Raw genomic sequence first — 27,256 nt, 5'->3', positions numbered from 1 at the left:
AAGTAATGACAAATTATTAATTAATCACTAATTACTGATTAATCACTCAGTACTAATTGTCTGCTAATTAATGACGTTTAAGCTTCGCCTTTAGAAGTGGAACGCGACAGCGTGCTGTAGCGCTGCCAGGGAGTCCACGGAACACCACCATCCGTTCGGCGCAATGCCTTGCCCTCTGAACGCGCACGCTTTTTGAGGAAAGGAAATGGCGCTGTAATTCTCAGTCATCTCGGCGGACACCTTAACCGCACCGTACAGGAAGGTAGGAAGTGGCAGTGAAAGACGAAAGACGAAAGAAACTGAAAATTGTATTTGAGGAAAGGAAATTACGCAGTAACTGTCTCACATATCTCGGTGGACACCCGTCAAAAATTCAGGGGCACTTTGACTGTCTAAAGTGCGTAGAGGCGAAAGCGTTTTCCGCACCACTTTGCTTATGTGACACTGGTGACGTCACCACTGGATGACGTCACACATAATTGGTTGGTTTATTGGTTTATTGGGGTTTGACGTCACAAAGCAACTTAGGCTATTACGGACGCCGTAGTGAAGGGTTCTGGCAATTTCGACCACCTGGGGTTCTTTAACGTGCGCTGACATCGCACAGCACACGGGCTTCTAGAATTTCGCCTTCATCGAAAATCAGCCGCTGCGGCCGGGATCGAACCCGCGTCTTTCAAGTCAGCAGCCGAGCGCCGTAACCACTGAGCCACCGCGGCGGGGCTGATTACTATGGAATGACAAATTACTGATTAGTGACTAATTACTTATTAATGACTAAATATTAATTAACTGCTAATTAATGATGCTTACCCTTCATCTTTAGGAGTGGAACGCGACAGCATGTCGTTGCGCTGCCAGGCAGTCCACGGAACGCCACCATCCGTTCGGCGCGGGGCCTTGCCCTTTGAACGCGACGCTTTTTGAGGAAAGGAAATTACGCGGTAATTCTCTGTCATCTTGGTGGACACTCGAACCGCACCGAAAGGAAGGGAGGAACGCCACCACCCCTCGGCGCGATGCCTTGCGCTTTGAATGCTACGCTTTTTGAGGAAAGGAAATTCTCTCTCATCTCGGTGGACACATGAACCGCACCGTACAGGAAGGGAGGAAGTGGTAGTGAAAGAAGAAAGGGAAAGAGGGGCCGTAATGAAGAAATTGAAAATTGTATTTGAGGAAAGGGAACTATGCAGTAACTGACTCGCATATCTCGGTGGACACCCGTCAAAACGCGGACACATCTGTCGACACGGACGCAGACACGGCTGCCGCCACGGACGGAGGCACGGCTGCCGACACGGACGTAGACACGGCTGCCGACATGGATTGCTAACGACAGCAAGAGGCATTAAAGGCTTTCGCCTTAAAACGCGGACACATCTGTCGACACGGCTGGCAACACGGTTGTCGACACGGCTGCCGACACGGATTGCTAACGACAGCATCAGGCATTAAAGGCTTTCGCCTTAAAAAGACCCGCAACAGTTAACAGGCGAGCAAAACGGCCGCTGGGGAAGCGGCCGCGGGAGGCGAAGCACGAAATGCCCTGCCCACGAAATCCCGCATGAACCGCGCGCCAAAAGACTCACTACCACGCAGGTGACTGTAGCGTGGCGGTTAGATTCCGGGAGCGAGCAGTTCGGACAGGTATTGTAGAGAGAGAGAGGAAAACTTTATTTCAACAGGAATTCGGGCACGCCCCAGGGTCCCCGCACGACCCCACTGCACTCGTGTTTATGTTCCTAAGGTCCATAACACTGGCAGCACGGCCGGTGGCGATGGTCTGCACGGCCGGGTCCTCCGAGTGCAGCAGGGTCTCCCACTCCTCCCAGGTCTTGAGGTTCTCTAGGTCCCGCGGTGAAGGGTCCACCGGGCGCAAAGGGAAAGGATGTGGAGTGCAAAAGCCTGACTAAAGAACAAGAGGTTACGTGGCGTCGTCTACAGACGAGATCGATGCCATCACTCCTCGCGCTCATTTATCCAGATCTTTACAACCCGAACTGTAAACACTGCATGTGGCCAACGAACCACCTATGATCACATCCTGTGGTACTGTAAAATAGAGCCACCTCGGGGTGATTTAGTTACTGCTCCTTCTCTCTAGCAGTGGGAGACCGTGCTGGCTAGCTCTGTGTGACCCCAGAACGCTAGTTTTGGCGGCGGAGTGGGCTGACAAAGTCGTTGTGGGCTGCGTACTCTCGACCACTTCACGCGCCTCTCACCAAGCTCTTTCCGGCGAATAAAATGTTTTACAAACAAACCCCACCGCTCTAACCGATCACAAGTAGGGAGCACTGCCCAGCCAAGTTTCCAAAGTCGCGTAGATGGAAATACCGGCCAACGACCCAACCCTCCTCGCCATCCCACGATCCCTTCACCGAGAGCTCCTCATCAGGCCGCTCCCGAGGAATATGCACCCGTCCCACCATGAGCAGCGCCGCAGAGCCCGTGCGAAGGCACTCCATCGAGCGTACGGCCCCCAGCCGGACGCCGTATGGGTGGACGCTGCCTGCGCGGGTGATGAAGCGACAGCAGCTGTGGTGGACTCCTCTTTATCCGCCCTCCTCACATTACCTCTCCCTCCAGACACGTCCCCAGAGGCTGCAGAGGAAGCCGCCATTGCCCTTGCTATCACCCGCACGGAAGCCCGGTACATTTTAAGCGATTCTAAAACAGCGATTCTAAATTTTGCTCGAGGCCGGGTTCATGTCCCTGCTTTTGGCATACTAGACTCGCCCGATGCCCCCCCGCCCCGCTGACCCAGGCGCACAGAGCCTTACGCCAGCTCTACCCCCCGCCCCACCCCTCCCTAGATAACAAACACGCAACACTCTGGCGCAGACTACAGACACACACACTCCCTTCAGCCCTTACCCTAGCCCATTATCATCCCTCCTTCCCCACTCCGGCATGCACTCTATGCGCAGAACCCGTCGCCTCTTCCCTCCACATCTTTTCTCTCTGACCGGCGGACCCTCCCCCGCGGGACCTAGAGAACCTCAAGACCTGGGAGGACTGGGAGACCCTGCTGCGCTCGGAGGACCCGGCCGTGCAGACCATCGCCACCGGCCGTGCTGCCAGTGTTATGGACCTTCGGAACATAAACACTTGAGTGCAGTGGGGTCGTGCGGGGAACCTGGGGCGTGCCCCGAATTCCTGTGTAAATTAAGTTTTTTCTCTCTCTCTCTCTCTCTCTCGGAGAGGTCTGCGACGACGTCGACATCACACTGCATTTGGAGCTGCTAGCGCCGCTTCCGCTACCAAGAGAGTGCTGTTTCGAACCAAGCTACGAGTGTCAGTTGCCCCCAGACTCTTTCTCAGCACATTCCTCGGAACTGAGACAAACAGCCGTGTGTTAGAAATGGGGGAATCGGTTTCACCTCGAGCGTAATTTTTTTTATGCACAAATTTTGTTTTACTTATTTAAATAACGGATATCAACTTCGCGCTTCGTGATGTGGCGTTGCGCTTCCAGCAAAAATAATTTGCGCATGCGCGGATCGCTAGCTGCGGCTACCGAATAGAGGTGTTCCCCAGCAGCTATGCCTCTACATACTGCACATTGGTAAGGGACCGCATGCAACAGCCGCTGCAGTGGCTCACTGCTTATGGTGCTCGGCTGCTAGCACGGAAGACGCGGGTTCGATCCCGCTGGTGGTGGTGGTGATCTCTGTTATTACTCCAAAAAACAGGGGACCAGTCCAAGGAGCGGTTACGCTGGCTTAGAGGAGGTCGGCGGGGATTCCTTGGGATGTCGCAGCCTCCACCGCGCGCCTGATAAGCCGGCGTTGGTCTGCCGGCTCGGAAGTACGCAGGAGAGACTCCCACGTCTCTGGGGTGTTTGAGTTGTTTGTGTTGTAATGTGTGCAAGTCCACACCATGTCTATGAGAGTGGCTGGAGTTGAGCAGTGTTTGCACATGGGGTCTATCTGTTGCGGAAAGATCCTGCTGTACAAGAGGGGGTTTGGAAAACTGCCAATTTGTAGTTTGCGCCATTGGACGGCCTCGGCTATTGTTAGATCACGGTGTGCGGAAGGATAGAGACATCTTTCGAGCCGGTAGTGCTGTAGTATGTCCGTGTAAGTGGTGAGTAGAGAAGCGATCCCGGCCGCGGCGGTCGTATTTCGATGGAGGCGAAATGCTAGGACCCGGCCGTGCAGACCATCGCCACTGGCCGGGCTGCCAGTGTTACGGACCTTAGGAACCTAAACACTTGAGTGCAGTGGGGTCGTGCGGGGACCCTGGGGCGTGCCCCGAATTCCTCTTCAAATAAAGTTTTTGTCTCTCTCTCTCTAGAGGCCTGTGTACTGCGCGATGTCAGGGCACGTAAACAAATCCGAAGACGCTTAAGCTTCGCCTTAAGGAGTGGAACGCCGACAGCGTGTTGCAGCGCTGCCAGGGAGTCCACGGAACGCCACCACCCGTTCAGCGCGACGCCTTGCCCGTTGGAAACAGCTTTTAACACAACGCATTTTTGAGGAGAGGAAATGGCTCAGTAATTCTCCCACAATCTCGGTAGACACCCGAACCCCGCCGTAAGGAAGGGGAGGTAGGTGGGAGTGAAAGAAGAAAGAGAGAGAGAGAAAGAGATGCCGTAATAAACGAAATGAAAATTTGATTTGAGGAAAGGAAGTTTCCGTAACTGTCTCACACCGAGTGGTGTGTGACAGCTACATCGCACATACCCGCAGCATCGATTACAGGTCGCCAGTGCGAATTCCTGCCGCAGGTTCTCTAACTTAACTAGTAAGTTTGAGCTGCTCGAAAGGCTGAATGGTATTACTCCATCTGGAACATTCTGCGGCGAATGGTTGGCATGATAACGATTTTTTCCGACGCGCGATGCCGGCAACTGCAACTAAGACGCCGACGGCTTTGGGACCGAACGAGCTGTATACGCTGGTGCGTAAAAAACGGTGTGCTGGATGAAGAAAAGGGTGCCGCTCATGTTCAATCACAACGTAACAGCTGGTGCTGAATATTGAACGTCAGGTCATTTGTTGTCTCTTTAACCTTAACCCCAGAGTAAGAGATATGTGAGTTGCGAGTCATCACACGGGACCATGGCTTTCGGTCGCAAGGTCGAAATTAAAACATATCCGGGGCACTCACGCGTGTGTACGCCATGGCGCAGGGCCGCGAATGTGTGAAAGCAACTTGTTGAAGCAGCAGTGCGCGAAGTTTGTTCAGCTGTGCGTTTCCAATCTCCTCCCCCCCCCCCCCCCCCCCCGCCATGATGCTTAGAAACTTGTAAAGGCACCCGTCGAAAGCGGTAGCCGCATTTCCATACCGACGAACGCCTGCACGTCCTGGTAGTCAATACACTACATCCGTTAAAACATTGTAGACTAATGCAAGCTACGACCCGAAAGAATTTTATTTATTAATGTTTCTGCGATTTTTCGCTCACGACCAGCGCCGCCGACGCCGACGACGGCACCACCTTTTCTGCGACACGGGGCCCTTAAAGGGAGACTGAAGCATTTTTTTTGAAAATCGGGCTGGCAGCGGCATCCTATAGTTTTTTCATGCTGCATACTGGAATATCCCATCCAAATAAGGCAAAAACAAGCGCGAATTGCCTTTTTTAGCCGAAATATGCGGCCTGTGCCGAGGGGCACGCCGCGCGGCGCGCCGCCGCCCGTGATTGGTCAAGAGAGGTCGTGAGGTCACTTTGAGGACCGGAGAAGCTGCCGATGCGGATCCGGCGCTGCGTTGAGTGCAGATCGCAGCTTTCCGCGTCGTTGTAAAAGCGAATACGGCGACTATTTTTTTTTACTGACCTCCGAAGAAAAGGATACTACAGTTTGCTCATTCCACGTATCACCTGAAACCAAAAAAGACGCAAGCAAAAAATTCTACGCCTAGCACAAGCACACGCCAGCGTCAAAGACGCGATGCAGACCACGCGTAAAAGGTGCCAGCACAACCTCGGCTCGTATTCTCGGAAAGGAAGTGGTGCAAACAATACTCAAGTCAATTACCACCACCGGACGCCTCCTGGCTCGCCCGGAAGAGCGTCATTCTAAAGAAAAGGCCCAAAGCACTGTGTACAAAAAATCCTGTTCTCAGTACCCGGCGTTGCAGGTTGGGGCAAGAAAGTATTTCAAGGAAACGATGAAGGAGCACAAAGTTGGTGCCAAAATTAGCGAAGCGCAGTGGCCAAGCACTTCGAGGTATGTGACCACAAGATAGTGACGCAATCATAGTGCGCTGGAAAACAAGCCAAATACGCGCACAAGGCTGCTGCTTCACTCATGGCGCGTTCAGCAGATGCCAGAAAATATTAATCGCTGCCTCGGAAACGTTCGCCCTTCCTAGATTTGCAGTTTAGATTCAGTGAAGTAGTTGCCAACTATATGTGTGTTTAAAAGCCAAGCTAGCTTTAACTCGCCAGCTGCCACAACTTTATGAAGAAACCGAGTAAGGTTGCGGTGTTTTCTTGCAAAAACTCGGTTGGCATTCATTTCTCTCATAAATTTGCATCCGAAATCAATGTCGAACGCTTTTATTTTAATTGCTGAGCTACGATTCAACGAGATGCCGCATATGAAGAGCTTCGATGCTTGCTTGCTTTGCTTTATTGTGCTTTGCTCTGCTTGCTTACTTGCTTGGACACGTCGAACCGAGTATGAAATCACTAACCGAGCCTTGCTGAGCACGTCTCAGGTGGTCTGGCCGCACCTCAGCTGAGGATAGCGACACATGCTTGAGCCTCTATAAGGTTTCTTCGTGGGCTAAGTGAGCATGTTTCTACTTTTAAAAGAGGCGCTTCTTCGGAATGGTGACACGCCTCTCATGCGCAAGAAAATCGAAGGAACTGTGTCATGGTTCAGCCGCGCCTTTTCGGGAGAAATCTCCAGAGGTCACATTAGGGACAAGCTCTGCATGTAGCCGCTCTTACGAAAATGCTTCGAGCAGAGTAGGCTTGCTTTGGTCAGCTTCAATTCTTCGTCACAGCAGCGAGCGCTTGCGCTGCGAGCTTTTGATCTTGCTAAAAACAGTGGAAGACGACACAGTCTCGGCCGTATTTGTTCATGGACACGAACGCAGAGTAGTACCTCGTGTTGAATGTGATTCTCAAGGTCGGCTGACACACTTTGTACGTCACAACGCACGCAACACGAGAAACAACGCGCGCTGAAAGCTCGCTCGGTTGCGCCGAAGTATCCCCGGCTCCTCAACGTGACGTCACGTTGGCCGACATGAGGTTTCCCTCTCTGCTGTTCTCCTCTCCTACGCTCGCGCGGGGCGCGGGAGATTTGAACATCGCGTTTTTAATTAGTGATAGTGCCACTGTTTTAGCCAAAATCGAAAAAATAATTTCACAGACGTGATCAGCAATGACACTACTTCAAAACCCTAAAAAATTAGCCGATTCGAAAACCGCCTCAGTATCCCTTTAACGCTATCGCGTTGAATACCTCAGGTGGTCGAAATTTTCGCAGCCCTTCACTACAGCGTCCTCCCTAGCCTTAGTCGCTTCGGGACGTTAAATCCCCGCAAGCCAAACCAGCAACGTCGGGATCCTTGCTTCGGACTCCACCAGCGGCATGGTTGTCTCCTGTTAATACTTAAAGCATTACACGGCTCATGGGAAGGAAAAAAGTTTTGGTGTTTCTGAAACGACAGCGGCTGTGGTGGACTCCCCTTCATCCACCCTCCTCACACTACCTCTCCCTCCAGACACGTCCCCAGAGGCTGCAGAGGAAGCCGTAATTGCACTTGCTATAACTCGCACGGAAGCCCGGTAGATTTTAAGTGACTCTAGAACTGCGATTCTAAATTTTGCTCGAGGCCCCGTTCATGTCCCTGATTTTGACATACTGGACTCGCCCGATGCACCCCCGCCCCGCCAAGTGGAGCTGATATGGGTGCCTGCGCACTCCGGGAATCCCGGAAACGAGGCCGCCAACCTTTTAGCCCGAGGTTCTTTAAACCGGGCTCAGGTGGCCTCGGATCGGGGATTCACGAAGGAGCGCATGCAGTCATTCAGTGAGCTGACCCAGGCACACAGAGCCTCACGCCAGCTCTACCCCCCGCCCCACCCCTCCCTAGATAACAAACCCGCAACACTGTGGCGCTGACTACAGACACACACTCTCCCCTCACCCCTTACCCTAGCCCACTACCATCCATCCTTTCCCACTCCCGCATGTGCCTAATGCCCAGAACCCTTCGCTTCTTCCCTTCACACGCTCTCTCTCCGCCCGGCGAACCCTCCCCCGCGGGACCTAGAGAACCTCAAGACCTGGGAGGACTCGGAGACCCTGCTGCGCTCGTAGGACCCGGCCGTGCTGCCAGTGTTATGGACCTTCGGAACATAAACACTTGTGTGCAGTGGGGTCGTGCGGGGACCCTGGGGCGTGCCCCGAATTCCTGTTGAAATAAAATTTTCTCTCTCTCTCTCTCTCGGGAGAGGAAACGGCGCTGTAACTAATTTCTCGGTGAACACCTCAACCACGCCGTCAGGACAGGAGAGTGGGAGTGAACGTAAAAAAAGAGCAAGCGGTGCCGTTCAGGATGATTAGTGATAATTTGGCCCCCTTGGAATCTTTAATGTGCACTGACATCGTACAGCACAATGACGCCTTTTGTGTTTTACCTCCATGGAAGTGATGGGTAAGGCTATGTTTCAAGAGCTCCAGCATACTGACTGGGGATACACAACCACAACATATCGAGGTCGCAGGCTCTAGCTGCTCCTGCAGAACCTCCAACTCACTGTGCACGACACGTTACAGACGCCTACACGGATCGGCAACAGTGTCAGCATGGACACCAGTCCAGACCTGACGCTGAGCCGCTAGATCCGCGGCGTTACATAGAACAGAACACAACATACACTGGGCAGTGATAATTGCATTATACAAATCACTGCCTCGTACAAACCACCATGTCACGCAAATACAACACACAAACTCATTAACTGGGATGCCTTTCGCGCTGTATGCACCGCCCTCCCAGACACTCCCATCGCAGACATCGACGAATGGGTGCAGTCACTCAAGCATGACGTTCACCACAACACGCGAGACATTGAAACTACAACCGAAACACCTACCCTTGACACACGCCTAGCCCACCTCTGGGAGGCTTATCACAGCATCCTAGAACGCTGGAAAGGCAACAAACACAACAGAACGCTTAAGAAGCGGCTGGCCGCGCTGCAAACACAAATCCAACAGCACTCTGAGGAGCTCTGCCGATCCAACTGGGGACAGATATGTGACGGCATCGCCGGAAACCTGTCCAGCAAACGCGCATGGCAACTCCTCCGACACCTCATTGACCCCGCACGCACCAAATCAGCAACACAGCACCACGTGACACGCCTCACACACGAACACATTGACGATCCCGACACCCTCGTAGACACACATCAAACCATGTACACAACTCCAGGCGCCCCCATACGTTTACCCCACTACACAGGATAAGCAAATCCCACACTCGACACCGACATCACGGAGACGTAAGTCCGAGCGGCCCTCCTGATTCTCCGCGCCAACTCCGCACCTGGTGCAGACCAAATCACAAACTCCATGCACCGTAATCTGGACGATCGATCGATCACTCAGATTACGAAATACTTCAACCAGTGCTGGAGGGATGGTAGCCTCCCGCAGTTGTGGCGCCACGCGAAGGTAATATTCATACCCAAACCCAACAAACCACTTACTATCGAAAAGCTTCGCCCGATTTCGCTAACCTCATGCCTCGGGAAGCTCTTCGAGCATGTTGTGTTAGCAAGACTCACAAGTCACATGGCGCACAACAATCTTTACCCGCATAGCATGCTGGGATTTCGCCCCCATCTATCGGCACAGGACGCCATGCTGCAACTCACACATGACCTTTTCGACCCGCTTCTTCCTGGTCACACCAAATCAGTCTTAGCTTTGGATCTTTCCAAAGCTTTTGATCGCATTGAACATCAGGCGATCATGACTGCTCTATCCCCATTGAATGTGGGTGTGCGCACGTACGCCTACATTCAAGCATTCCTCACTGACCGCACGGCTGACATACACTTCGGCCCTCTGGCTTCCCCCTCCTACACACTTCAGAGTATCGGCACCCCTCAAGGGTCCGTCCTTTCCCCCTTTCTGTTTAACATTACCCTCATCCCCCTCGCCCGAAAATTGGCAACTATTCCCCACCTTAAGCACGCTCTTTATGCCGACGATATCACCCTGTGGACCACCCACGGCAGTGACGGCGGCATAGAGAACACCTTACAGGAAGCAGCCACCCTCACCCAAAATTACGCACGGACCATCGGACTGCCTTGCTCCCCATAGAAGTCCGAACTCTTCCTCATCCGGCCTAAGAACCACCGCTGCTCCCGCTCCCCCATTGCCATTGAACTGAATGGTGACCCGGTACCTGAGGTTGGAACCCTCCGTGTATTGGGCCTGCACATCCAGAGCGATGGCAAAAACACCACCACCCTCAAGAAACTCAAGCAGGTTGTAGGCGCGATATCGCACCTCATCTGCAAGGTTTCGGGACGTCAGAGGCATGAAGGAGCGCGACCTATGTCGCCTCATTCATGCCTTTGTCCTCAGCCGTGTGCTGTACACTACCCCATACTTACAACTATCCAAACATGACATAAATGCTTTGGATGCTTTGATTCGCAAGGCATTCAAGGTAGCACTTCATCTTCCCCTCAACACACCCACAGACAGATTACTAGGCCTGGGCCTCCACAACACGATCGGGGAACTGGTGGAGGCCCACCGACAGGCCCAATATATCAGGCTCACACAAACCTCCACAGGTCGGTATATCCTGGACTCCCTCGGAATCAAAATACCGGCCAACGACATAACCCTCCTCGCCATCCCACGATCCCTTCACCGGGAGCTCCTCATCAGGCCGCTCCCGAGGAATATGCACCCGTCCAACCATGAGCAGCGCCGCAGAGCCCGTGCGAAGGCACTCCATCGAGCGTACGGCCCCCAGCCGGACGCCGTATGGCTGGACGCTGCCTGCACGGGTGATGAAGCGACAGCTGCTGTGGTGGACTGCTCTTTATCAGCCCTCCTCACATTTCCTCTCCCTCTAGACATGTCCCCAGATGCTGCAGAGAAAGTCGCCATTGCACTTGCTATCACTCGCACGGAAGTCCGGTATATTTTAAGTGATTCTAAAACTGCGATTCTAAATTTTGCTCCAGTCCGAGTCCATGTCCCTGCTTTTAGCATGCTGGACTCCCCGATGCACCCCCGCCCCTGCCAAGTGGAGCTGATATGGGTGCCAGCGCACTCCGGGAATCCCGGAAACGAGGCCGCCAACCTTTTAGCCCGAGGTTCTTTAAACCGGACTCAGGTGGCCGCGGATCGGAGATTCACGAAGGAGCGCATGCACTCATTCAGCGAGCTGACGCAAGCCTACAGAGCCTCACGCCAGCTCTATCCTCCGCCCCACTCCTCCCTAGATAATAAACAAGCAACACTCTGGCGCAGACTGCAGACACACTCTCTCCCCCCTCACCCCTTACCCTAGCCCACTATCATCCCTCCTTCCCCACTCCGGCATGCGCGCTATGCCCAGAACCCTTCGCTTTTTCCCTCCCGATCCTTTCCCTCTGCCCGGCGGACCCTCCCCTCGCGGGACCTAGAGAACCTCAACACCAGGCAGGACTCGGAGACCCTGCTGCGCTCGGAGGACCCGGCCGTGCAGACCATCGCCACCGGCCGGGCTGCCAGTGTTATGGACCTTAGGAACATAAACACTTGAGTGCAGTGGGATCGTGCGGGTACCCTGGGGCGTGCCCCGTTGCCTCTTTAAATGAAGTTTTTCTCTTTCTCGATCCCCCATCGAAACGCGATCGCCACGGTCAGGTTCAAATCCGAGTACTCTGGCGAGAAATCGCAGTGCGCGTGTGTGCATACAAAGGAGGAATGCGCAAGAACGACAGAAGAAGCGAAGACGAAAAGCGGGAAAGAATAGAGAGAGAAAAGGCGCGCGCGCTCTCGAAGCGGCCAATGATCGAGCACTCCTCGGAGAACTGAAGAGCATAGAAAGGGAAGAAACTAGAGATACGCGGCCAACTTGGGCCGGCTTCGTCGCTCCGGCAGACGCGGTTGTTGCGACGCGCGTCTGTTCTTTTGTCTTTCCTCACATCTTTCAAATCTCCTGTCTGCACGTGACAGCGATTGTGGCTCTTCTCGAGCCAGTAGGCAGGTCCGTGCACTTCTATTATTTCTACAGTCGCAACTACTTGGAATATTGGACGCAGGTCTGCGGAAGCTGCGTACGATTCCATCAACCAACCCTCCTAGCTACGCTTCTTGGTATGCACACCACCCCAGAATAACCACATCCCCCCCCCCCCCTATGCAGGAAAGCCAAATGATAAATTAGGGATTGCAGTAAAAACAACAGCACTTAAAAGGCTCAGGAACACTAAGCCGGGCTAAGACCAGGTTACAAATGCGGTCCTCAGAAATCTAGACGATAAATCAATCGAAGAACTAACAGATCTCTGTAACCGACACTGGGAAGAAAGCACACTCCCAGCAGAAGGGAAGGACGGGAAAGTAATACTAATCCCAAAGCCCAACAAGCCAATCGCCCCAGCGAATATGCGACCAATATCGCTCACCCCCAGCTTAGGGAAAGTTCTTGGACAGGTGGTGGTGGTGAAAACATTTAATAAGAAGGAACAGGAAGCATGTTTGGATCAGCCCGTAAGGAACCGATCCTTACAAGCACTAGGTGGAGTCCCTCGCATGGGACCCCAGCGGTGGTGGCCGCCGCCCGGCCGCGCTCGACTAATGCTTGTTGGGCCTGTACGTCGTGGCAGCCGAATAGGATCGCCTCCATGTCCTCCCGAGTTGTGTTGGCGGTGGGGGGAATAGCGGGGTTGGAGGGGCAGGCTCGCAGATTCCCCGGATTGTCCGAGTGGGACGGCATCCAAGTCAGTTCGACCTCTCTGGGAGGTTGGGCTGCTTTTTAAAGATTGCTAAGGGTGGTGGGTGCTATTCGGCCCCTCGCGAAACTGCGAATGGCAAATTCTGAGTCGCTGAAAATAAAATGAGCGGTGGTATTTGCTAGTGGTATCAGCGGTGGTATTAACGTCTCTTGTGGTGCACGGGATGCATGTTCTTGGGGAGGGGTTTTATGAGCAGGTTCTTCCTAATATGTTTCGTTAGCTGAGTTTTCGCGTCTTCTCTCGAAAGTGCGTTGCCCATTGCTAGTCGGGAGAGAATGGCTCTGCCTGCACTAATACGAGTGAGTCTCTCAGCTTGTGTCGTGAGGTGTGCCTCGCAGAGTTCATCAAGCGTGTTGTGTATGCCGAGCCCTAAGAGCCTCTCTGTTCACGTGCAACGCAGTAGACTATGGGCGGTCTTGTACGCTAGTCTGATGATACTATCAATTTTATTATTTTCCGCTGTATAGAGGTGGAGGTAGGGGACTGAGTATACGACTCCGTTTAGAACAAAGGCCTGAACCAGACGACAAAGACCCTTTTCCTTGACGCGCCGTCTGCGGTTGGCTATTCGTCTGATGAGTATCGTGGTGATACTCACAGAAGATTTGAGTTTTCCAATAGTTTGGGTGTTCTTGCAGTTGGTTTGCATGTATGGCCCTAGGATGCGTATGGTGGATACCTCCTTCACGGGCAAACCTCCTACGCATACATTTAATGGAGGAGGAAGAACGTAGTTTTTGAGGTGTATGCCTCCGGGCTTGTTTCTGAGTACAAAGAGTTCAGATTTTTGACGCGAGCATTAGACACCCGCTTCTTGGGCGTATGTTTCGACCATGTCTACCGCTTGCTGCAGTGTACTCTCAACTTGGCCGTCACTCCCTTTTGTTAGCCACAGAGTGATGTCGTCCGCGTAGAAAGTAGGATGCAACCCGGATATGGCAGCGAGTTTTGAAGGAAATTTGATGAGGGACAGATTGAGCAGAAGAGACCAGAGGACTGAACCTTGAGGTCTTCCTCTGCGTCCGAGGGGGATGGGGTCAGACTTGATCTCACCCAATGTGGACTCCACGGCCTTCTCTGAGATGAAGGAGCGAACATATGAGAATACCCGCACCCCGGGAATAATGTTAGAAAGCTTCATGAGCACAGTCTCTTGCGAGACGTTATCGAAGGCCTTGTTCATGAAGGTCTAGCCCGAGCACTCCCTTCGTGCCCTCGTGCCCGTCCCTTGCACAGGATCTATGATGTCGGATTTCAACACCTTCGTTTCACAAGTCTTCGTGGTTGTACTGTCAAAAACGCAGTCTCACAGATCTGCATGAAATTGAAGCACGACATCGTGTGCACATAGATGCGCTTTGAACACATCTCTACGAGACCTCCAGCGACTTGCACACTACGCCTTGAAGAGAAGTTTATTGGACTCATTATTCATACAAAGGGACCATAGTCCCTCACAAACAGAAAAGCAACAAGGCAGCGACTAGTCGCTCGCCACTCAGTGACGCAACTTTCAACAGACCGCGGTTGGAACCAAATCGTCGTGGCATCTATACTTGCACGCCATTCTATCGAAACCAACTTGTAGTGCTGGTTGTGGACTAAGATCCCTCAGCTTAACTTCTCTAATCTACCTCAGGATAGTCTTCTTTTTTCTATTCCGACATGTCTTCCACCGGTTAGCGCAAGTCTTTAAATCAAATTTTGTGAACGGAGAAATCGCACACCCAGAACGCTGAAGGATGAACGGTTGCATCACCATTTTGATACAAAAATTGGTTTTTGAGGAAAGGAAAGCCGGCAGTGCCAGTCTCACATTTCGGGGGACACCTCAGTCGCGCCTCAAGCGAATGAGTGAATGAGCTTTATTCTCCAGCAGTAGAGGCTGCTTCTCTACCCCAGGCCCTCCCCCCTAGAGGAGAGGCGCCTTAGACCACGTGGGAATGGCGGTGGTGAAAAACTTTTTTAACGGAACACTTATAGTTCACAATTTCATAGGTGGGCTGGTTCCTGGTCATGGGTGATTGCCGGCAGCCCGTGCCTGACGGCGACCTTCTCCCCCCACTGCACCAGCCTCAGTTGCGAGGCCGAGTCGGAGCTAGAGACCCCGACCTCCCATCCCTCCGAGTTCGCGAGGGCCCACTGGGCTCGTAGTTGCAGTTGTCAGCAGATGAACATAATGTTGTCGAATGTGGCATCTGCTTCAGATGCTGGCCGAGAGAGAGAGAGAGAAAAAACTTTATTACACAGGAATTCGGGGCACACCCCAGGGTCCCCGCACGACCCCACTGCACTCAAGTGTTTATGTTCCGAAGGTCCATAACACTGGCAGCACGGCCGGTGGCGATGGTCTGCACGGCCGGGTCCTCCGAGCGCAGCAGGGCCTCCCAGTCCTCCCAGGTCTTGAGGTTCTCTAGGTCCCGCAGGGGAGTGTCCGCCGGGCAGAGGGAAATGATGTGGAGGGAAGAGGCGAAGGGTTCTGGGCATAGAGTGCATGCCGGAGTGGGGAAGGAGGGATGATAATGGGCTAGGTTAAGGGGTGAAGGGAGTGTGTGTGTCTGTAGTCTGCGCCAGAGTGTTGCGTGTTTGTTATCTAGGGAGGGGTGGGGCGGGGGGTAGAGCTGGCGTAAGGCTCTGTGCGCCTGGGTCAGCTCACTGAATGAGTGCATGCGCTCTTTCGTGAATCCCCGATCAGAGGCCACCTGAGCCCGGTTTAAAGAACCTCGGGCTAAAAGGTTGGCGGCCTCGTTTCCGGGATTCCCGGAGTGCGCGGGCACCCATATCAGCTCCACTTGGCGGGGTGGGGGGGGGGGGGGGGGGGGGGGGGAGGGGGGCATCGGGCGAGTCCAGTATGCCAAAAGCAGGGACATGGACTCGGCCTCGAGCAAAATTTAGAATCGCAGTTTTTGAATCACTGAAAATGTACCGGGCTTCCGTGCGGGTGATTGCGAGAGCAATGGCGGCTTCCTCTGCAGCCTCTGGGGAGGTGTCTGGAGGGAGAGGTAGTGTGATGAGGGCAGATAATGAGGAGTCCACCACAGCTGCTGTCGCAGGTGCGGAAACTTAAGCTGAAACTGGCGCAACAACAAAGACAAATAGAAGAGCACACTGCCGCACTCAGTGAATCGAACTCGCACCAGTCACGTGGGGATTATGTGGTAATCTTTCCTCCTCCAAGGCCTGGCATCTTCTACGACATGTGCCCTGAGCGAAAAATAGGATGTGCTAAAAATGCATTTCAAACATGTATTGTTTCATATTTATTTCGCATTTTTTGTCCATATGTTTAAACTCCAATACGAGTGCTCTCAAAGTATACTAGGAATAATATTTTGAACGTTCTTAAAAACACGATAAAAGTACTCTTTTGCCAGCTTAGTATATTTATAATGCATTAAAAATATACTAAAAATACGCATTTAATACACTAGATTACATCAGAAACAGACTACAAATATAGATTTAATAAATTAAAAATATATTCACACTTCGGCTTAAAAAAGATCTACTGGTCGGCTTCACATAATGAGACGGGTTAATGCTTCAACTGCAGGACAAATTGGCCCGGCTATGAGCATAAGGAGCCAATACATGAGTACACGCGTAGCTATTATCAATCATGAGGTGTATGAGATTATAAGGTCACGTGACCGAAGGGGAACGGCAAAGATACCTGCACACAGCAGATCATGACGAAAGTGACGCAGCAATGAAGTGTTCCAAGTGCCATACTTGGCTTGCCTTATACATGCCCACCGAGAGACGACGCACAATTTTGCCTTAGGAGCCAGGGTGCCAGGGTTTCTGCCACGGCAAAGTGACAGCAGGAGAACCTTCGCAAGCAGCAGGTGAGAGCCTAGAAGCAACGAACATCTTATACAGTGGCCTCTCCAGCTTTCAGTCCAGCCATGCCCCCACAACGCCCTTGGGCACTCTGCCGTGGAGGGAGCTTGAGTAGTGTACGAGGTTTCGCTTTGTCGCCGCACTGACAACACTCGGTGCGCAGGTATGGCAACAGAACACGGTGCCTCAACCATGCATCGCTGCAGTGGTTTGGTTTGGTTTGGTTTATGGGGTGTAACGTCCCAAAGCGACTGAGGCTATGAGAGACGCCGTAGTGGAGGGCTCCGGAAATTTCGACCACCTGGGGTTCTTTAACACGCACTGACATCGCATAGTTCACGGGCCTCTAGAATTTCTCCCTTCGCTGCAGTGGAATATTTTAGGAGTAGCGCGGATTAGACAGCAGTCATTTTGTTTCCTTGAACGAGTTGCTGCCAACCATATAGGCGACGTTCCTGCGGCACAATGCCTGTATGTGCCAAACCGTCGTGATGCCCCTCCAGACGGATGTATGCAGCAATCAGTCCGCGCCTCGCGTTACTCATGGAGTCGACAAACAAGGTATATATCACGCTGCGGCCAAACGGAGAATGTCCTCGCCGAGCGGCCCGTCGACCGTTTATTCCTGTCAGCCGTCAAACTGGCAGGACCGTGAGTTGTGATCCGTGTTGGACGGGCTGTTTTCAGCCATAGCACACCATGTGAAGGCGCCCAGATGAAATTGAATTTCTAACGAATTTTTTAAATGTATAAATATATTCCATGGCTTTCGCGTCTCACCTGGACAAAGAAAGAGAACACTCAGGTCTTCGTCAGCGGACATGGGATGTACGCAGCTACGTACAGTACAAGTCACAGTTTATGGGAACACTTAAGGAGCATTCCAGCACTGATTACACCTCACATTCGAAGTGAAATCCTTCGCTTATGTAAATTTTTGGCAGCTTTTTTTTTTGCTGCGCACCTGTGCAGCTAAATAAAAGCCGACATTTTCAAACTCCTTGATCCTCGCTAGCTGAGATGCTCTTTAAGACATCCTTGGTGAGTTTAGGAGGCTAACAGACAAAGAAGTTGCGTGTGGCTTGTGGCGCCAGCTATTTTGAGCTCAAGGTCCACTTTTAGGTGCGTTAGAAACAGGCAACTGTCCATTTTAAAACTTTCCACCTGTTACCCCTCAGAGTTTTCCTTCAGATCGCTAACTAGCAGCATCTCAATACCTTTTGGAGAAGTAGATTCCGCAGAACATTTTCCATCGGCGGGGTGTTGAGGTGCTCACATCGCAGAATAATTACACCAGCTTTCGTTCGGAGGCGACGACCACACCCTCTACATATTTTCGTTAAACGAGGTGGCCACCATTATGGTGCGCCTCTAGATAGCCTACCGTTCTGATGTGGCATAATCAACGCGTATTAAAGCACTATCTTTAATCTGTCACTTGCTTTTTTAGAACCATTTATAAAGCAAAACCGTGTCAGCCAAAGCCTTGCGGGCAACCATGAGGACACCATAAAGGCACAGCAGGGTGTTATGTCTACCCCGTAGCCATCCGCAGTACATACACATGAGTATTAGGTAGCTGTGTAAGTTTTTTTGCGGAGAGCGAAAAATATTTTACTAATACAAAAGCATTATATTGTCATCATGGAAAAAATGTAGCGCACTCAGGACAGCGGGCAACTTCCTTGCCCGTTGTCCTGAGTGCCCAACTTTTTTTCCATGATGCTGTACGAACTACCTCAAATGGCAATTCTACTTCAGCACAATACGGCTCTGCCGCGTCAGTAGAAAGTGTCCGCAAATTTTGGCCGCACGATTGGTTTGGTTTGGTTTATTAGGCCTTAACGTCCCAACGCGACTCAGACTATGAGGGACGCCGTAGTGAAGGACTCCGGAAATTTCGAACACCGGGGGTTCTTTAAACTGCACTGACATCGCACAGTACACGGGCCTCTAGAACTTCGCCTCCATCGAAATTTGGCCGCCGCAGCCGGGATCGAACCTGCGTCTTTCGGGTGAGCAGCCAAACGCCATAGCCACTGAGCCACTGCGGCGGGGCGTCCGCGCGATTACGTCGTTCCCTGAAGATAAAGTGTGAAAGTGCGATTGTGACGGATAGTGTGTGACAAAACGTTGCCGTGGGAAAAATTTGGCTGATGATATGTAGTTAGCTAATTAAGGGCGAAAAATACACTCAGACGCAAAAATTGCCTTGGACGTCGGTGTAGTACGTGGACGTCAGAACAGCCACGGGCGTCGTATGGTATGTGGACGTTTTGCTTTCGCATTGCTCCAGCGCGGGTCGCCGCAGTGGTCTCAAAGTTTTTAATAGGAGTGCCACTTTCATTACGGCTTTTTTTTTTTTTCATTGCTTCCCTGTCAGCCATTTCACTTGCTTTCCGTTTATTATGGTGTTGTTTTTTCTCTGCATCCCGTTTTTGTTTCTTTGGTAGTTCGTTGTTTCCGTAATGTAGAGAAAATTCTACTCCTAATTACTCGACATAAGAAAGGTCTTACCGACGCTTGGGACGCTTTTTTTTCTTTTTTTTCTTCCCTGCAGAGATGTTCTGATTCGGATCATCGTTAGTCCAGCGCACGATGTGACGTCAGGTTCAACCGCACAGGGGCGCACGGCTCTTGTGACTTCAATCTTTTCTTGGTGGCAATGTCGCCGGAAACACTAACGTGCCAGCGCACACTGCAATCAGTTCTCCAAGCATTACTGGTCGCATTTTGTTCAGTTGTTGCGACACGGTGCACACACTTCCTGTAACACAAGCGGACGGTGGCGTACGAGCTGTGCGCGCTCTAACACTGGTGTTCTTATCTCACTGCATTTTTTTAAATAGTTGCATATGCATGTATTTAATCCCCGCTGTCCTTTCTCTCCGTCGCTCGTCCCGTCTTTGATAGGTCGCAGGTGCGATAAATGCAGTAGTTCCCATCATCACCATTTTTTTCTTTAGCTTTTTTAAACAAATCTTTATCAAAATCATCTGACAGCATGAGACAGCCCGATTCAGAAAAGCTAATTACCCGCCAGTCAATCTCCGTTGCAGTCCATTAAGTTACGACACCGCAACGAGATTATTTACGTACGTAGATGACTTTTAGCAAGATCGAAATTATACAGCGATGTATATAACAAGAGGGCTGTAGTTCTTCCGCGATAGTTTTGGATAACAAAAATAAAATAACAGTAATTAGTCTCGAAAATTGTCGCCCAAGAAGAATATACGCAGTCGTTTATGTAACAATTCTTTCCTACATTTAGCTCAATGCAGCTTTTCAGGACGGCGCAACCAAGCTGCACTTCTCGTAATGTGTCAATCTGGCAGCGACCTAACTCGTGCCTGTCAAGCTGATGCGCTCCAACCAGATCGTGTTACGTTGTTTTTCCCCACCCCAGACGTCACGACTTAATTCTGACGAGGGCAAGTTTTGGTTACACCACCGGAGCGCTGCGTGACATCGTCATTTCGACGAAAAGAGATGTTCGTCAAAGGAAAAAAGTGACCACTTCTCGAAACCACCTCATTTATTAGGCCGTTCGCTCCAAGTTCTTCGAGACAGGAGTTACGAGAGGCTCAGTGTCTGTGCTTTCGTAGCCACGAACCTCTAGGCTTCGAGCTGCAGTCTTCGGTGTCTTCAGAACCCAAGCCTAAGAGCAGTAGCCGTTGAATCCGCAGAGACCTTGAAACAATACAGGAAAACATGTCAGGTCTCGAGGAAACCGGAAGTAGTGGTATAATGCGAGAGGTTTCGAAACGACGTTCATTCGTGAGGTACAGTTTTTGCCAAAAGTAACCGTGCAGCGGTGGTTTGCTTTTTGGCTGCGTAGAAGTAAGGTCAACCCTTATCTTCACGTTCTGACAGCTTTCAATCTTTAAGGGCGCCGTAAAGGCTGCCTTATACGGTTGAGAAGCAAAAATCTTATGCTCGGTTACTTTTGGCAAAGAGGTACATACAGTCTTCGTCAAAAGTGTCCAGCCCCCAGTGTTCGCTGTGGGGTACGACATACATGTTAACGCCCTTCAACCTGCCAAATATAGGGGCAGCAATCTTCGTCAAGCTGCTAATCAGCAGCTTTTTGTTGCTTGCTCTCGTATTTTTGTACTGTTGTAAAAAATGCGAAATAAATTGAATTGAATTGAAATGAACTTAACTGCGTTCTGAAACTTTAGGTTTCTCTGGGGGTGCAGAATGAGAATCCTGCTCATATATCACAGATCTGGGGCTTACAGAGGTGGTGGAAACAGCTCTGCTACAAAGCTGGAAAGCGAATGCCTGTAGGCCGGACACTTTTGGCAAAGGCTATACCACTCGTGCACGCATTTCGATTGTACGCCTGAAGTCTTAGTACAGAGTACTTCGCGTAATAACGTTATTGCATACGCTTGGTGGATGGTGGAACAACATCAAAATATCATCGCTTCATGCGCTCTAGTTCAAGTGCCCGTCGATAGAGTCACTCTTTGCATTCTCCGCATCTGCATTTTGCAAATACACTTTAAGCGCTGAGCTACTAATTATCGTCAAACTGTGAACAAATAAGGCCCGCCCGATTGGTATAAGTCCGCCTTGCATAGCCTGTAAAAAGTCATGACCTTAACTGGCGTTCAGTTTTAGATATCAGTCCACGAATGCGCGGATTATGCAAGGTGTCTCTTTGGCGCAAAAGGTCGTCACCAAAACCTCAAGCGTCACCGTGCTATTACACCCTTACAGGAAAGCGCCTTTGTAATCGTCACACAAGCCGCAATAATAGCCCTGCTACTAAAGTAGAAAGAAAAAAACATATCTTTATCCGGCTATTTGCGCATTGTGCAGAAACAATGGCTGGTGTCGATAAGCTTATGGGGGGTGGGGCAGATCTATGGTATCGACGCAGCCGCCTTGTATTCATTCTTATGCTGAGTCCACGGGGCATGGTAGATAGGCGACGAAAACAGCAAAAGGGGCTTTTCTTCTGGCGTCGATTGTGTGGTCTGCCCCAAACATTCAAGTAATAGTGAAATAAAGGCTAGTTGATGACGAGACACGATTAAAAAACAGAGCCAAAGAAGCCAACCGATCACGCACAGCGTTTGAGGTGTGTTTTTCTGAGCCGGGTCGGGCGTGTGTGTTTTTATGCGCTCTTTTCTAATCAGGTTTTGCCTGGGCTGAAAGCTTCGATGTGTTGAGCTTGGTGCAGAATTAACTCCCTGATCTGATGAACCACTCTGAGACAATGCCCGGGCGCTAATTGGTGAACGTATGAGATCTGAACACCGCGACAGAGCGGAGAGCATTATAAATTATAAGCAGCTACTGCCATGAACCCGTATTTATGAGATCTTATTGGCTTAAATTCTTTCTGATGTCACGTGATAAACAACTTTTCTTTTGTTCTTTTTTTTTCAATATGTTAATCATCCCGCAGAACACAACCGTATATGTTCCAAGCAATGCCCCAGCTTTTTCGCAAGTCAGCAATCGCAGCCCGTCTGACTACTGACCGATAATTCAAGCGAACGAACATCGTTTTGATCTGAGCAGAAAAGTTACAGGTCGCCCACATAACACTGACGTTCCCATGCAAAAAAAAAAGATATAGGTATGCACACAATAGATGCCCTACGCTTTTTTGAGCTAATCAGTTATTCAGTCGCAGAGGCACAAATATAGGCATATATATGCAAATATAGACAAAACTTGTTGAGTAACATTTCCGACATTCTTGGACCAAAATTTTGAAATTTGGAAAACTGTAATCTGCTGTTATGGAAATATTGAAAGTAATGGTCCATTTTTCCTATGTGTAGCAAAACCTTTCTTTTAAATTTGTTTCCATCGCTCGCATGCAGCAGTCAAGACTGCCATAGAAAACCAAAGGGAACTCTTTTGGCGATAGCAACAACGTTAATAGCAAAGAAAATGCAATCGTGCCATCGGGTGATTTGAGGATATATTGACTGTCACAGTGAAATCTAGCAATACATGAGAACACTGCGTTCATAAACTCTTCCCGCTCAAAAATGCTTTTGTCCATTGTTGGGCATGAAAGGTCACATGGTTAGGCTTAGCGGTGACCGTATCGTTCCTCACCGATGCGGCAGGGGCATCCGCCGATGTAGGTGCCCCCCTTGATCTGCTCGTCACTGCAGCGTTCCCCGGGCTCGGCGAAGCGGCGGCACTGCCTCGGGCTGCCGGCCTGGTCGCCGTGTGCGAAGATGGTGGCGCAGCAGCGGGACTTGCACTCGGAGCTCACCCGGCACGAGGCACCCAGTTCCCGGTTCTGCGAGAGAGTATGGTCAGTGCGCGGGAAGGGACTGTCGGTCAGTCCTCAGTTGCTTCGGAAGACCGTAACAAACAACGAGCGCCATTTTGCGTACTATCACAAACCTACACAAGTGTCCACCTCTGCTCCCCCTCCCTTACTTTCTTTCTTCCTTTCTTTCTTTATTTCATTTCATTTTCTCACAACAGAGAAAAAAGGAGCAGGAGCTGAAGGCTCATAACCTGACAGAGGCTCCTGCCCCAGGCAGCACCTTCACCCAGTGAGTCCTACCCGACGCCTAGTGTCATTCTATTCGATTCTGTTCTGCTTTCTTCAGTTTCCCATGCAAATTCTACGCTGACCCCGCGTAGACTGCCCTTGTGAGCCAACAGAGGACAGCATCTCAAAGCCCCGTTTGTGCTTCGATTCTATACCACAAGGGCGCTGTAATCTTATTGTGGTCTTATGATATTTGAGGAATAATTCGTTACAGCCAAAGTAAGCACCAAAAAATGAGTTCTGAAGTGAAGTGATTCTATATCAAAAGGGCGCTACAATCTTGGTGTGATCTTATTAACTTCGAGGGATAATGCAATACAGCCAGAGTACGCACCAAACAAGGAGTGCTTAAGTGAGGTGATCCTATATCACAAGAGGGCTGCAATCTTGTGATCTTATTATCTTTGCGGATTAATGCATTACAGCCAGAGTAAGCACCAAACAAGGAGTGCTTAATACGGGTGAGACAGCTATTTTAGACATTCTTTTACAGCATTAGGAGGGCAGTGAAGGCGAAAACTGACCGGCGGCGTCGGCGTGTGTGTTAACCTCGAAACCCTGACATTTAGAAAACAGAGATCAGAACCGACACTGTAAACTTACCGATCTATATTTACAAAACACTGATGTTTTAGAGAACCCACATTGTAAACCTACGAATCTGTATTTACAAAACGCTGATGTTTTAGAGTTTAGTGATTTAGAAAAGAGAAATGAGAACCGACATTGTAAACCTACGAATCTATATTTACAAAACACATGTTTTCGACGTTTAGTGACGGTGAAGGATTTACCTTCGGCAACGGCAGGACGGGGACCTGGCCGATGTCGTCGTATGCCGACACGGCAGCGACGGCGACAACGAGCAGAGCGACGATCGCAACCACCTTGTTCATCTTGCCTCGTGTATGCGGCAGGTACAGTAAGTGGGGAGAGGAAAGCCGAAAGGACTCTGCACCGCTGACCGATGAGCACAAAGAGTGGGGCGGGGGCTGGCCTTACTTATAGTTGGATTCGCTATCACGTGTCCGATAGATGCCACCTGCTCCTCCTACGCCCTCTCCCGCTCGCTGATAGCACTTTATCATAGTGAACATAGCACATCCCACTTTCCGGGAGTGTCGGAGACGTGCCAACGATGCATCCGCGTACGCGCAGGGGAAGACGGAATGCGTGTCGCGCCTATGCGAGATAAAGTAATAAAGAAAAAAAATCAACGTCCGCCTACGCTTGGGCTCCACGTATACGGCGAGGATTGCAAAGCTGGTGGGCAAGTTTGTTTCTCTCGGTACAACCTGAAGTGCTACTGACAGTGGCACGTACGAATCGTATCAGCGATAAAAAATAGTCCTGGAAAAAAGTCCGCCACGTAAAATACTTTCGGCGAATTATCATATAGGTGAGTAAGTTTTTTATTTAGGACAAAATTTACAAAAAAAAATTCTGTCCTGAGAGAGTAGGCTAAAGGCAGTTTCCCGCGTGATGAGGCCATATCCCACCCTTGACAGCAGAGGCAACTATTTACAGAGTTTGAAAACACTTGTAAAAATTTGGTTTGGTTTGGTTTATGGGGTTTAACGTCCCAAAGCGACTAAGGCTATGAGAGACGCGCATAAAAACAGATCGTAACAGTGAAATTATAGATAATGCATTTAAACCATGTATGTACAACATACATACAATACAATACAATACATACATACAATAGGTTGAAATGCAAATAAAACAAAAATGCCAGCGTATGCAAATCATAAATAAAATAAATCAGATAAAAATAATAAATAGCGTAATTGCATTTACACATTCAAAATAATATTTGCATTCGCACAAAAAAAAAACAGGATACACATGATACATGGAAATTCCACCTATACCTCCATATGGTACATAAGTTTCATTGTTTTCTTCATTTTGTGTTGTGACGGTTTGGTCGATAGCATTTCACAGATGGCAGGATATTGATTCAGAAATCTTGGAATTTGTGTGCACTACCTGAGGTCTCCATGGACCAATAGTTACCTCTTTTCTTCATAGAAAATAGTTACCGCTTTTCCGGACACGATTGTGTCCTGTGACGTCAACGCTACTCTCACACTGCAGCGTTAGCAGCATTTAATGCTCATATGAGTTGTCAGTCAGTCCGCTACTTAAAACTGCCAATGGACGGGGCAAGAAAGGAAAAAAACAATACGTCATGTCACGCATTCATGTCAGGCTGCCGCGTAATGTAGCTCCGGCAGAAGTAAATAAATAAAAAACCAAGAAAACTGTCGAGCATGCAGTGAGGGACAACTGTCACACGAAGCTGCATCATCAACGAATCGGTAGTCTCTGTCCTGTTGACATCGTCTCCCGATCGAACTTTGACGGCGGTGACAATGCGCTCTAAGGCCGGGATTTCCGGTTTCCGAGAGGGGATCCCCCGCCATTTTTTCAGAAAACGACCGTGGTGGGTCAGAGGCTACGACGTTAGACTCCTGAGACCAAGGTCGTGGGGTCGAATCGCGACCTCATTTCGGTCAAGCCGAAGTACCAATTCTCCGAGTTGAAAGTTTATTATCTTTGATGGTAGTGTGCAGCAAATGTTTAAGTGATATAGAGCAAGAAGTCACAAAGCATAAACCGCAATGGGACCTCTTATCGTCAGTGTGTAGGGAAAACGAATAAAAGCAGTGCGGCAATAAGAAACTAAATACAAATTCTTCACGTAAATTAATCACGCGTCAACATATGAAGTAAGCAAAATTCATCAAATCTATGACAATCTATGACAACTAATCTATGATAAAGATGGATATAAATTACTGTAAAGGTCCATCGTATAAATAACAAAAGTCCAGTTAATTAAAAAGGCTCCAAACCAGACACATTAAATTCAAAAAAATTACGAGGAACTTTAGCGGCTAAAGTGCTGAAAGGCGAAAGCCTGAGTGCTGCATTCTGCTACGCGATTGTTCACTTCACATTTTGTTGGTGCATTAATTAACTGCCAATTAATGACGCTTAAGCTTCGCCTTTAGGAGTGGAACGCGACAGCGTGTTGTAGCGCTGCCACGGAGTCCATTGAACGCCACCACCCGTTCGGCGCGATGCCTTGCCCTTTGAACGCAACGCTTTTTAAGGAAAGGAAATGGCGCAGTAAGTCTCTGTCGTCTCGGTGGACACCTGAGCCGCACTGTACAGGAAGGGAGGAAGTGGAGTGAAAGAAGAAAGAGGGGCCGTAATGAAGAAAATGAAAATTGTATTTGAGGAAAGGAAATTACGCAGTAACTGTCTCACATATCTCAGTGGACACCAGTCGAAAATTGTATTTGAGGAAAGAAAGTTGCGCAGTAACTGTCTCACATATTTCGGTGGACACCCGTCAAAATTCGCGCGTGGTGACATCACGACAATTTGGACCAATCTGAAACACGGACAAGTACGCCTTGCTCGTCAGTAAATTGGTTTTTGAGGAAAGGAAATGTATCTGTCTCGCATATCTCGGTGCACACCTGAACCTCGCCGTAACGGGAAGGGAGGAAGATGGGAGTGAACGAAGACACCGTATTCACTAGACGCACCTTTGTTCATTCCAAATCATCGAGCTGGCATGGCGGAGTGGTAGCGTGCTCGACTCGCACTCCAAAGACCGGGGTTCGATTCCCAAGCTCGGCCAATTTCTTGCTCGGTTTTATTTATTTATCTGGTCTGACTAGAAAGGTTAATTGGACTAATTGGTTAAGTACGCAATTAACTAAACTCAAACCTACTTGGAGCATCACTATACGATCCCTTTAATTGGTTGCACGGTTAGTAGCCAAAGTACAAATGGCCCCGATTGAAATTCGCGCACTGTGACGTTACGACCGTTTCGACCAACTGAAAAGCGTGACATTTCTGTCGACAGCTCCTGCTTACAGCGGAGGCATTAAAGGCTTCCGCCTTAA

At 50.1% G+C, this 27,256-nt stretch overlaps 2 protein-coding genes across 2 annotated transcripts in view; one reads left to right on the top strand and one right to left on the bottom strand.

Annotated features, from left to right (window-relative positions):
* The window catches only part of LOC149336694 (CMP-sialic acid transporter-like), a 150,968-nt gene that overhangs the window by 34,932 nt on the left and 88,780 nt on the right, over positions 1-27,256 (top strand). The gene's annotated exons all lie outside the window — the stretch shown is intronic.
* LOC149336695 (uncharacterized) lies at positions 20,310-24,310 on the bottom strand. The gene is made up of 3 exons (XM_089554753.1): positions 24,122-24,310; positions 22,877-23,066; positions 20,310-20,482 (listed from the first exon to the last, which is right to left on the bottom strand). Exons 1-3 carry the CDS (start codon positions 24,221-24,223, stop codon positions 20,451-20,453), a joined length of 324 nt encoding a protein of 107 aa, XP_089410879.1. The 5' UTR covers positions 24,224-24,310; the 3' UTR covers positions 20,310-20,450.

Source organism: Amblyomma mixtum, chromosome 7, assembly GCF_055824585.1.
Source record: "Amblyomma mixtum isolate Tamu chromosome 7, ASM5582458v1, whole genome shotgun sequence".
Lineage (NCBI taxonomy): Eukaryota > Metazoa > Arthropoda > Arachnida > Ixodida > Ixodidae > Amblyomma > Amblyomma mixtum.
Note: the sequence above shows the minus strand (reverse complement) of the source record. Positions and strands in the feature narration are given on the sequence as shown.

Coding starts and splice junctions, on each gene's coding strand:
- LOC149336695 (XM_089554753.1), bottom strand. CDS start 24,223: ATGAACAAGGTGGTTGCGATCGTCGCTCTGCTCGTTGTCGCCGTCGCT. Junction 23,067..24,121: donor CCGTCCTGCCGTTGCCGAAG/GTAAATCCTTCA, acceptor ACTCTCTCGCAG/AACCGGGAACTGGGTGCCTC. Junction 20,483..22,876: donor CGGATGCCCCTGCCGCATCG/GTGAGGAACGAT, acceptor TATTGTTTCAAG/GTCTCTGCGGATTCAACGGC.